At 33.8% G+C, this 12,687-nt stretch overlaps 2 protein-coding genes across 2 annotated transcripts; one reads left to right on the top strand and one right to left on the bottom strand.

The window, feature by feature from the left end:
* Positions 1-940: 940 nt before the first annotated feature.
* Positions 941-2,071, bottom strand: LOC127745590 (uncharacterized). The gene is made up of 2 exons (XM_052258464.1): positions 1,319-2,071; positions 941-982 (listed from the first exon to the last, which is right to left on the bottom strand). The coding sequence occupies exons 1-2, from the start codon at positions 2,069-2,071 to the stop codon at positions 941-943; spliced, it is 795 nt and encodes a 264-aa protein (XP_052114424.1).
* Positions 2,072-8,234: 6,163 nt separating this feature from the next.
* On the top strand, positions 8,235-12,681 carry LOC107480673 (mitochondrial inner membrane protein OXA1-like). Its single transcript, XM_021138982.2, has 10 exons — positions 8,235-8,360; positions 8,489-8,967; positions 9,224-9,314; positions 9,598-9,645; positions 10,106-10,164; positions 10,410-10,485; positions 10,582-10,713; positions 10,958-11,071; positions 11,890-11,944; positions 12,359-12,681. Exons 1-10 carry the CDS (start codon positions 8,235-8,237, stop codon positions 12,448-12,450), a joined length of 1,272 nt encoding a protein of 423 aa, XP_020994641.1. The 3' UTR covers positions 12,451-12,681.
* The last annotated feature ends 6 nt before the right edge of the window (positions 12,682-12,687 follow it).

The following is a 12,687-nucleotide window of genomic DNA, read 5'->3' as shown; positions in this document are numbered from 1 at the left end:
ATGGTTGAGAATTGAGAAAATGAAGATGAATCCTAGAGAGAGGTTGGAGTTTCTCTCTCTACAAATGTAACTAACTAAAAATATCTAAGAAAACTTGTAAAATGAGTCTATGGATGTGAATGTGTGTTAATCCCCTTCAATCCTTGGTTCTTATCTGCAATTTGGCGCCAAAGTTGGTTGCTGAAACCTTCCAAAATCGCCAGGCACGTGTTGCAATAACAGAATCACGTGCGGACTACGACGCGTGTGCGCACGGTACGCGTGCGCGTCCCTGGTGGATTCTGCTATGTGCGCGCGGGCGCCTTGTGCGCGTGCGCGTGCTTGGTCGAGATCAATTCTTTGGCTTTTGTGCTTCTCTCCACTTGCATGCTTTCTTCCTTGCTCCTTTGATCCATGCCTAGCCTATTTCAACCCTGGAATTACTAGCAAACACATCAATGCATCTTATGGAATCAACGAGAAATTAGAATTCATCAAAATAAGGCTTAAAAAGCATGTTTTTACACTTAAGCACAAATACGGGAGAGATAACAAAACCATGCTAATTCATAGGCTAAATGCGAGAAAAGGTTATCAAAATACTCTAAATTCAATACAAGATAAACCCTAAAAATGGGGTTTATCAAGTACCTGGTGGTGTGATAATTGGTTTGGCCCTTACTTCCTTGAGTCTGGCATTGAATACTTCGCAAGCATTGTTACATATATTGCCACATTTTGGTTGGTTGGGGAAGAAGGCCCGACTCCATGCATCTCTTTGTCATTTGGAAAGGTACTCCCATGTTTCCTTCTTAGCTCTCTGAATTTTTATCATCCCCTCAACGAATCCTCTTGAGTAGTAGATCTTGCACACTCCCACAGTAATCCTCTAAGTTCATTATCTTTCCACTGCTTATTGAAGTTTCTCCGTAAGTGGCATACACAAAATCTGTGGTGGACATCAGCCATCAGGAAAGACCTCCTGCACAGCTGTGATTAGCCCCTACATGAAACCAATGAAATTAATAACTTACAATATCGGGACCCAAAATGGTCCCTTACCTTACATAAGTGACATCAAAATAGTCCCTACACATACATAAGTGACATCAAATTAGTCCCTACACATGTATAAGTGACAGCAAATTCATCCCCACGATTTATTAAGTTATATTCCTATTCCATTCTACCAATACAGGCAATAACAATGTGTGAAATAAACCAGTAGATATAGAAACAAAATCATGAAAGCAAAACATGGCTACAAAAAATACATCAACCTAAGGAGTTCAACCTTTACTAAAATACAATAACCAGTAAATAGCAAAGACATCGTTACCTTTTGCATGTCCAAAATAAAACACCACCCATTTTGAGTGTAGCTCCCTAGATCCTCATGCAACAGCTCAAGGAACCACCTCCAATTATCCGTATTCTCCACTAGTACAATGGCATTTGCAATGGCGTAAATTGCTGCCAAGATTTGTCCACCAAATCTGATTTTTAGGAATGCTCCATCAAGCCCTATTAGAGATCTGCATCCCGTCCTAAATCCATTCTTGCACCCATCCAAACAAATATACATCTTGTCAAAAGTGGGCTCTTCTGTGGGGTTGGGATGAAGAATTGTTGTCATGCGCATATTAGTACCAGGGTTGCACTTCAGGAGAGTCTCACCATAGTCTCTCACCATTCCATATTGTGCAACAGCATCACTATACACAATGTGCCTTGCATCTCCAAGTGCTCTTGTTAGGGAAGACTTGTTCAAGTCCAAGTCACATTTGCTTTTGAAGTATGTTAAAGTTTCAAAGTGCTTCAGATTTGGAAATTTCCTAAGCTTCTTCACTAACTTGCTTGCTAACCACCCTCTGTTAGCTAATTTATTTTTTGTCTCTCTTGGGCAGGTATGATCATCATTGAAGATTTTAACTTGCCAGAAAACACCGTCACTATCCTTAGAGACATAGATAACCCATGGACATTTCTCACCCTTACATAAAGTCCTGCATTGTACATTATCATTTTTCTTGAATCTAACTCTTCTACCTTCCTGGATGCAATATTCCCTCACAGCCTCCTTAAAATCCATCTTCGTTTTGAATTTCATCCCTACCTCTAATCGGAGTTCCCCGAACCTTGTTTCTTCTCTAAAAATAGGAAATGCATCGTCATCCTCTAAGGTAGGGGGTATCTTCATTTCTTCATAATGCCAAGAATCTGCCCCATCTGACTCATCATGATATTTATCATGAGCATCATAACCTCCAACATTCGCGCTTTCATCATAACCTCAATTTGCTGCCTCCATCCATCATGACGCACTCAAATCACGCTCAACAATGGCAGCTCAACAATGGCAGAGAAGACGAAGAAGAACAGAGAAGAAGAAATAGATTGGTTTCTGATAATAAATTAGGAATTAGGGTTATAAAATGATTCAGGGACTAAATTGAGTTAAAAAATAATAACAGCCACGTCAGATATCCAACGTGGTACCTCTCCATACATGTCATCACGCTGTTTGGGAATATTTTCCAGAAAATGCTTCAAGGACGACCGTGAGTCACCGCTGTTAAATTCGGGGACAATATTGGGGTCAATGCAAGTTTAGGGACGACTTTGAGGTTCGAGTACAAGTTCAGGGACCACTATGAGATTTAACTCTTTTTTGTGTGTATAAATAGATAAAACAGAAGTCTAAAACTACACACACTAACAATATAAAATACTGCTCTTTCTTTGTCCCTATATGCACGCTGTAATATATAGATATATATGAGTCATTTTTATTATATCGAGATAATAATATTGATAAATATTAATACTAGAATCTTTTATCTATATTTTTTTATTTTATTTTATTTATTTATTTATTTTACAACACTTTGTCAGTAGAGATTTTGATCAAATTTCAAGAAGATTCAGGTAATAAATTTTTATTGTGTCAAAATTCTCTCATTTTAAATTTAATATTTTTGATATATCTGGAAATAACTACTTATCATGGATATTAGATGCCGAAATTTATTTTGATTCAATGGATCTTGAAAATATCATTAAGGTTGAAAATAATGCATCCCAAAAGCATAAAGCCAAAGTTATGACCTTCCTTCGTTGTCGTCTTGACAAAGGATTGAAAAATAAATATCTCATACTAAAAGATCCTACATATCTGTGGAAGAAATTTGAAGAATGATATAATCATTAAAAGATAGTGATACTTCTATGTCTCGAGTGTGCTCCTGCGATAGTAGTATCGAGAAAAAGAACTTAAAAAATATTTTAAACTAATTTCTTGCCTTCATCTCTGTCCTCAATAAGAGAAATATCCTTCACAGCCACCAAATCGTGATGCTTTTTGTTAATATATATGCAAACTATAATACATACAGATATCTTTCATCAAATAGTTTACTTCTATTTAATAGGTTTTAGTTTTAGTTATAAACTCATTCATTCTTAAATTAATTATATTTTTATTTAACAATAATTATAAACTCACTTATTTTTTCTTTTCATAAAAATGTTAGTGAAAATATGTATATTAAATTTTAAAATTTTAATTTTAATTTTTTATTATTTTTTATTTTTATTTACATAGAACCGAGTCAACCGACTCAACCAGTAACTCACCGATTAAACTAGTAATCCAGTAACCCAGTAACCTGACTGATTCAATTACCGGTTTAGTTCTGACAACTATGCTTTGAAGAAAATGATAAGGATATATAATGAAGATGTTTGCCTTTCGAATAGTGCAAGTTTGCATACCATTCTCAAAAGTAATATATATTTTACTCATCTTGTACTAAAAGAAGAATGTGTTAATATCATTATTGGCTCAAACAATATAATAGAAGGCTCTGAAAGAGCTATAATTTTTCTTTTCAGAGGAACAAAATTCATAATAAATAATACACTATTATCTACTAAGTCTCTAAGGAACTTATTAAGTTTTAAAGATATTCGTCGAAATGAATATCATATTGAAACAATGAATGATGAAAATCATGAATACTTATGTATCACAACTCTGATTCAAATAAAAATGTTATATTATAAAAGTTACCCTCATTTTTATCTGGGTTATATTATACTAAAATTAGTACAATTGAATCTCATGCCATTGTAAACCAGAAGTTTACCAGCCAAAATAAATTCATAATTTGGTATAATTGATTGGGACATCCTGGAACAACAATGATGCAGAGAATTATTGAAAATTTTTATGGACATTCACTAAATAATCAGAAAATTTTTAAATCTAGTGAATTTTGCTGTGTTGCATGTTTTTAGGAAAAACTAATTTTAAGGCCATCACTAGTAAACATTGGATTTGAGTCTCCTAAATTTCTTGAAAGGATTCAACACGATATATGTAGACCTATTCATCTACCATGTGGATCTTTTATATATTTTATGGTTTTAATAGACGCATATTCGAGATGGTCACATGTGTATTTATTGTCTTTTCGCAACCTGGCGTTTGCGAGATTACTTTCTCAAATTATTCGATTAAAAGTACAGCTTTCAAAAAATCCAATCAAAACAATTTGTCTTGATAATGCTAGTGAATTCACTTCCCAAGCCTTTGATGTTTATTATATGGCTAATGGAATAAGCGTTGAACATCTACATGTCCACACGCAAAATGGGTTAGTAGAATCCTTATTAAACGTCTTCAATTGATTGCTAGACCCTTACTTATGAGAACAAATCTTTCAACCTCTTTTTAGGACATGAAATTTTACATGCTGGAGCACTTATTCGATTGAGCCCAATAAGTTACCATCAATTCTCTCCTCTTCAATTAGCTTTTATTTAGCAGTCAAATGTTTCTCATTTGAGGATATTTGGGTGTGCGATATATGTTCCAATTGCTCAACCTTCTCGCACTAAAATGGGACCCCAAAGAAAATAAAAAATTTATGTGGGATATGATTCTCCCTCTATAAGAATGTATCTTGAGATACAATTAGGAGATGTATTTAAAACTCGATTTGTAGATTGTCATTTTAATGAATCAAAATTTCCAACATTAGGGAGAGAGAATAAGTCTCTTGAAAAGGAATTTAATTGGAATGCATCATTTAGATCGTCGATCAAGGTAATGTGAACTAGAAGTTCAAAAGATTATACATTTGAAAAAAATAGCAAATGAGTTGCCTAATGTATTTTCTAATACGAAAAGGATTTCTAAATTCTATATACCAGCTGAAAATGATCCAATCTGAATTGAAGTCCGAGTCAGACAAATGACAACCGAAACAAATTCACATCATAAGCGTAGTAGGCCTATCGATTTCAAAGACAAATCCTCAAAAAAGAAAAGAGGTAAATTCTATTCCTGTTGAAAAAGATAAAGACATAGTAAAAACACTTGCAGTTATCCAAAATTCTGAGATAATTTTGACGGCAGAAGATGTTCAGGCACCTGAAAAATACTAAAAATTGTGAAATTGATAAGATCTCTACAAATTATACCTTTACAGGAGAAAATAGAATCAAAATAAAACAATTATCGATGAAATATTTGCATATAATGCGACATTACACATCATGCATGAAAGTAAGAATATTAAGCTAAAAACAGCCAAAGAATGTCAACAAAGGAATGATTGGCTAAAATGAAAAGAAGTTATGAAGGTTGAGTTAGACTCACTTGCGAAACGTGAAGTTTTTTTACCTGTAGTCCATACACCAGAATATATAAAACCTGTTGGATACAGATGGATATTTGTGAGAAAACGAAATGAGAAAAATGAAGTTGTACGCTACAAAACTCGACTTGTGGCACAAGATTTTTCACAAAGGTCCTGTATAGATTATGAAGAAATATATTCCCCTGTGTAGATGCAATAATATTGGGTTATTTGGTCAGTTTATCCGCATACCATAAACTGCATATGCATCTAATGGATATGGTAACAACCTATTTATACGAATCATTAGGTCGTGATGTTTATATGAAATTCCTTGAAGGATTAAAGATATCTAAACCATCTAATGAATATTCGCAAGGGTTATACTCAATAAAATTGCAAATATCTTTATATGGTATAAAACAATTTGGACGAATGTAGTATAATCGTCTTACTGGGTATCTGGCAAAAAATGAATTTAAAAATGATGATATCTGCCCATGTGTTTTCATAAAAAAATCTGCATTTGGATTCATTATAATGGTTGTGTACGTTGATAATTTAAATATCGTTGGAACCCCTGAAAAGATTCTAACAATTATAAAAGCTCTAAAAGAAGAGTTTGAGATGAAAGATTTTGGAAAGACTAAATTTTATCTTGACCTGCAAATCGAGCATACAAAAATGAGATCTTTATTCATCAAACAACATACAAAAAAAAAGATCTTCAAGAGATTTTATATGGATAAGTCACATCTATTAAGTACCATAATGATCATAAGGTCTTTGGATGTAGAAAATGATCAATACCGTCCTAAAGAAGAAAGTGAAAATATTCTTGATCCTGAAGTAACATATTTCAGTGTCATTGGGGTACTAATGTATTTTGCTAATAATATACGACCTGATATATCATTTGCTGTGAATTTACTAGCAAAGTATAGCTTTTCTCCAACCAGAAGACATTGGAATGAAATCAAACAAATCTTTTGATATCTTCATGGAATGGTTGATATGGTATTGTTTTATCCATATGAATCTAAATCACAACTAGTTGGCTATACAGATACAATATACTTGTTTGATTCACACAAAGGAAGATCTCAAACAGGATACATATTTACATATGGTGGTACAGCTACATCATGGAGGTCCACGAAATAGGCGATTGCAGCAACATCTTCTAATCATGCTGAAATACTAGCGATACATGAAGTTAGTCGCGAGTGTTTTTGGCTCAAGAGTTTAATCCAATATATTTTATCATCATATGGACTAACTGATAGAAAAATGGCTCCAACCGTTCTGTTTGAAGATAATACAACATGCATTACTCAACTTTGTGTGTATACATCAAAGGTGATAGAACAAAGTATATTTCTCCCAAATTCTTCTTCACTCATGATCTTCAAAATCAAGGAACAATTGATATTCAACAGATCCGCTTAAGCGATAATTTGACAGATTTATTTACAAAGTCACTTTCAAAATCCTCCTTTGAAAGATTGATACATCAGATTTAGAGATATAAAATAATGTTACTTTTTTTTTCTTTGGTCAAGTTTTTTTTATTATTTTTTTATAAGGTTTTTAATGAGATAGTCTCCATCACGAAGGACATTGTACTCTTTTTTCTTCATTAATTTTTTTTCATTAGATTTTTCTTTAGTAAGATTTTAGCGAAGCATAATCTAATATGAATAGCAAAAAGAAAGTGTTACGATATGGATGTCCATTTAATATGGGTCATTCATATTTTCCAATGTTGGAGACAAAGAATAGATTTAATGATGGTTGAAAGAGATAACTTTTTGCGTGTATAAATAGAGAAAGCAAAAATATGAGACTACACATACTACAAATATAAAATACCCCTCTTTCTTTGTCTCTTTATGTGAGTTAATACTCAAAATGGTCTCTGAAATTTGGAGACAAATTCAATTTGACCCCCAAAATTTCAATTGACTTAATTTGAACCTCCAATTTGAATAAGTAACTCACGTTAGCCCTTCTGTTAATCTCCATTAACGGCACGCTTACCTGTAACGTTAAGTGACACGTGGGCTTGACGGGTGGCCTTATTAAACGACGTCGTTTTCTCCTTGGCGTGTAATCTCTCTTCAAACGACAGCGTTTTTCATTCTGAGGTTAAAATTCAACAACACTAATGATCAAACCACTCAGGAAACTCGTCTTCTTCTCCTCCATGCTCTCGTTTGAAGAGAGAAGAAGAAGAATTTCCCTGTTTTGAGTCAATTGAAATTTTGGGCGTCAAATTGAGTCGGTCTCAAAATTTCAGAAGCTATTTTGAGTATTAACTCTTCTTTATACACGTTGCAATATATATAAATTATTTCTATTATATTAAAATAATAATAATAAATATTAATACTAAAATCTTCTATTTATATTTTTTTATTTTATATTTTTTTCTTTATTTATTTATTTTACAACAACGAAACCCTTTTCAACTAAATCTAATAATTTATTGGTGTATTAGTTTTAAATTAAAAATTTGTCTGTGTAAGCTTTTTACGTTAATATAAAAATATGTTTCATTTATAATATAAAAATGTTTTTTTAAGTAAAAAATAAAAAAACACTCCAAATATGAAACGACAGCGTTTTGAATCTGGAGAAACAAACGCTGAGCTACCACTACCAGTAAACAGCAGTCCAGCAGCATTAGGCTCTTCCACCCCGCAGCTGCACTGTTCCACCGTACTCAAATTCAAGGTAACGCCGTAACGCCACCTTCCACCGATCACGTTTCATGCCAAACATATCAACATTCCTGCGTTCTGAATTGCTCAATTTCGTTCTACGCATTTTCATGCTTTAACCTAATTCTCACCTCCTTTCAGTTCTCACCAATGGCTTATCGACGCTACCTCCTGCGAAGAACCAACCTCTCAAACTGCAACTTCCATCCTTCTTTCAGCTACGTTCTCCACCACACCATCGACGAACCCAACCAACGGCAACAAGAAAAACCGGTTCCAGCGGCAATAACTAGTTTGATCCAAGCGCGGTCCTTCGGGAGCTTCCTCAATGGATCAACGGGGTTCGGTGCTTCTTCTAAACGCAGAACGATTTTCAATAACACGTTTTCTGGATATAGTTTGTGCAGATACATGTCTATGTTGAATGATGATTCCGATAAGATCAATTTCGGGGTCGACGTGGTGGATGTGCTCGCCGAAACGACCATTGATACCGTAGCTTCTCAGGCTGCTGGTTCCGTCGTCGACGAAGTTGCGATTGCTGCCGCTGATTCTCTTTTACCGGCGAAGATGGTGCAGTATGCCATCGACTATGTGCATTCCTTCACTGGCATGAACTGGTGAGTGTAAAACATTATAGCTGAGTTCTGTGAAAATTTTGTAGTTTTTCACCGTTAAGAGTTGGTTAATTGTGTATTTGAAGTTGCCATTATGCGGAATTTTTTTAGCTTTTGCGACAATTAAAGGTTTATTTGTAATTTAGGGCTCTTGAGATTGTCTTAACAAGATTGTTCTTTTATTATTACATTGTTACAAGATAGATGTTATGGAATTCAGTTCTCGAATAGGTTCTTTTTTCCTCTTTCTTCCTTTCAGGTGGGCGGCCATAGTTATGACAACCCTCTTGGTTCGAATCGCAACAATTCCATTCTTAGTAAATCAACTTAAGGCTAATTCCAGATTCACTGTACGTTGTGCTGCTCATAGCTTCTTTCATTCATCTTTATTTCTTGGTAAAAATTTGGAGGGAAGGAGGTTTCCAGCTTCCCTTTTCTTCTCTTTACTCCTCTTAAGATCCCCCCTACCATGGATTTGAGGGTTAATTCCCTTGCTTCCCACAGTTTCTTTTTAGGTCCATTCAGAATAATCCCTGCCGCTATTGTAGTTGTTAATTTGTTATATCAAAATTAGCTTTTTCCATGCTCTGATCAACTGTGTTGCTAGGCTTACCATTTTCATTTCTGATGCAGGTATTGAGGCTTAAAGTAGATGAAATAAAGGCACAGATGGAAGACAAGGTAATGGTGGTTTTTGTGTGATATGCAAGTGTGCTAAAGTTAATGAAACCTCACAGTTCCATTGCTTTGTATCTTCAAATTTTTATTTGAATCAATAGACTTTCTGAAGATTAATTTAGTTCAATCATTAAGTATCTGTCCTGGGGTTCTGTCGGTTTTTTTTTTGTTTTTTTTTGGAGAGCTACTTTGGCAATCAAAACAAACAACTCTGCATAACTAGTCTCTTTTTCTCCATATACCACTATTTGAAGTGTTTTGTATAAGAGGTCATAAAGGACTAAAATACTGTAGAAAGAATGGGAGCAAAGGATGGAAATGAGCAATATGGTCGTTCTTTTGGATTGGAATCCGACCATCACTCAGCCTTGGAAATGGAATTGGACAATAGAAACAATTTTGGTTGTGATTGCCATAACATTTCTCTTTTTGATAAAAAGAGTGATTGCAATAATGATTTCAGGCATCGGATCCTGCAGCTGTTGCCGAAGGTCAGAAACAAATTGAGAAGCTATTTAAGGAGTAAGTGTATCATTGGCTTGCTTGCGATAATATATGTTTTAAAACTTTCTTTTTTTTCCCCATTCCTCTCTCCAGAATGTAAGTTGGACTAGTTATTATTAATATTTAAGAACTTCTTTGAACATATAAATTAGCAAGCACAACTGCTGGACTGCGGTATATATCAAGAACCCATCTAGTAAATTAAACTTCTTAGATCTTCTGTTTCACTTTATATCCTTTTTTCTCTGATTCTAATAATGCAGATATGGTGTGAGTCCATTTCCATCATTGCAGGGGGTCTTTATTCAAGCTCCTATCTTGATCAGTTTCTTCATTGCAGTAAGCTGAATTTAAATTTGATATTCTCCCTAATTATAAGAGCCTCAGGATCCTTAATATTTTTCTATTGATTCACATTATCTTGTGTAATGACAGATATTAAACATGGCAGAAAAAATGCCATCACTCAAGCATGGTGGAGCCTACTGGTTTACTGATCTCACAACTCCAGATTCCTTATACATTTTTCCTGTTTTGACTGCATTGTCATTCTTGGTAATAGTAGAGGTCAGCATCCTGTTTCCAGAGCTTCTCTTTCAACTTTCATTTCTGTTGTCTTTCTTTGTTGCTTCTTGAATTCTTTTTAATATTTTCTTTAGATTCTGTTTTAAGTTCTATGCCATCAATCCACTTTAAGACCAGTCACTTCATAAGTCATGAGAAACGTAGTTTTGGAGTTACCAAGAGTGTTGTTATTTGTTTTATTCCGGTTCATATTGTATTGGTTTTATACTTGTATCCTGTTCCTCAGCATAATATTCAAGAAGGTTCTGATGGTACACTTGTGGAGAGCAGTACTACCATGAGAAATCTCTCTAGGGCTGCTTCTGTTCTTGTAGTCCCTTTTGCCATGGAACTTCCAAAGGTAAACTTTTTTGGCTTGGCTCTTTTCTGAAGGAATTACTTCCCTACGCCACCACACATCTCTGTGCTTGAGATTATTTATTATATTAACTTGGAAAGAAATAGGAGATTTCCTGGTTGACGAACTTTCCTTGTGAAATGTGCTAGGGAATTGACTATCAACTTTGTTTTTGTGACAGAAGATCAATTGAAAATTTTTTTGGCAAATGGTACTAGTGGTCTTTTTATTATTATTATTATTATTATTATTATTATTATTATTATTATTATTATTATTATTATTAATCAGACTATTTTTTTCAAATGGCACTACACACTTGCTTTCATAGAATTATAAATAATCTTTTTAGTGCCTCATCCTTTATACTTCTTAATGAGTACCTTTTTATTTAAAATGACCTAATAATTTGAAAATTAATATAATTATTGAATGTTTGAAACTTGCTAGGAAACATGAAGAATGTTCTCTTGACTCAAAAGTGAAAACAAAGCAAAGTAAAATTGTATTCTAGTCATTAGAAAACTTTAAAAGGAGAAAAAAACTGTTATTCTATTTTCTATACCAAGAAGAGATTTTTCATAATTATGAACAGAAATAATGTAATTATTGTTGAGTTTAAGGGCCTTTTTTTTAAGAGAATGTTTTAGGGTATCTTCCGTTGAATAAAAATGTTTAGCAACAGCTTATGCCATGCATGTTTATATATAATATAGACATGAATAGATAATAGATTATAGATTATCATTTTGCTTACGAATTCTATTTATAATTTGTTTGTAGTTTTTCTGTAATATCTGATTGTGTTTGTACTTGTGCAGGCTATATTTTGTTTCTGGCTTACATCAAATTTGTTTTCAATTATTTATGGACTTGGTAAGTCATTTCAAAATTTTCATTTGTAATAATATTACTTCTCTCTTTTCCATTATTCACCACTTCATTGACAGAAGTTGGATTTTCTTTCATGAAATACATATTGCTTAGGGTATTGATTCCACTGTGTGATTCATATTGCATTTAGACACTGTAGAATATACTGGTGTATCGACAAGTGAAACTGATTTCATCAGCATCTTAGTATTCTTGTAATGTTGGTTTAATTGGTTATCTAAAACCCTCCAAGACGAACTTAGTCTTATATGCCCCAAAGTTTTACTGGGGCTGATTGCTACTACTACATAAGGATTTTGATTTCGATTTTCAAACTTCTAGTATATGGTCTTATTATTCATTTATTTTGTTATTTGTTATTTTCTAATCCCTTTGTTCTCTCTTGGAACTTTACAGTTATTAGAGCTCCCAGCGTAAAGAAAAGCTTAGGTATTCCTGTAATAGTCGTTGATTCAGCACCTGCCGATGCTCCAGAATCCCAGCGCTAAAACAAGCTGCATCAGCGACATATTTCAAAGATCATTTACCGGTAGAACATCAAAACATTCAAATAAAAGGTTTAAGAGTCAAAGGCTTAAGAGTCAGAAGCTTAGAGAATTAATGCAAGAGAAAGGAAGTAAAAAACAAGTGGTGATGAAAATCTATACACCATTTTATCATCCTCAAGTGAGCAAAATTTTCTTCTTCGAAGAATGACGATGGCTAGGAATTTTGCCGAGGAAGTT

Source organism: Arachis duranensis, chromosome 3 (assembly GCF_000817695.3).
Source record: "Arachis duranensis cultivar V14167 chromosome 3, aradu.V14167.gnm2.J7QH, whole genome shotgun sequence".
In the NCBI taxonomy this organism is placed as follows: Eukaryota; Viridiplantae; Streptophyta; class Magnoliopsida; order Fabales; family Fabaceae; genus Arachis; species Arachis duranensis.
Note: the sequence above shows the minus strand (reverse complement) of the source record. Positions and strands in the feature narration are given on the sequence as shown.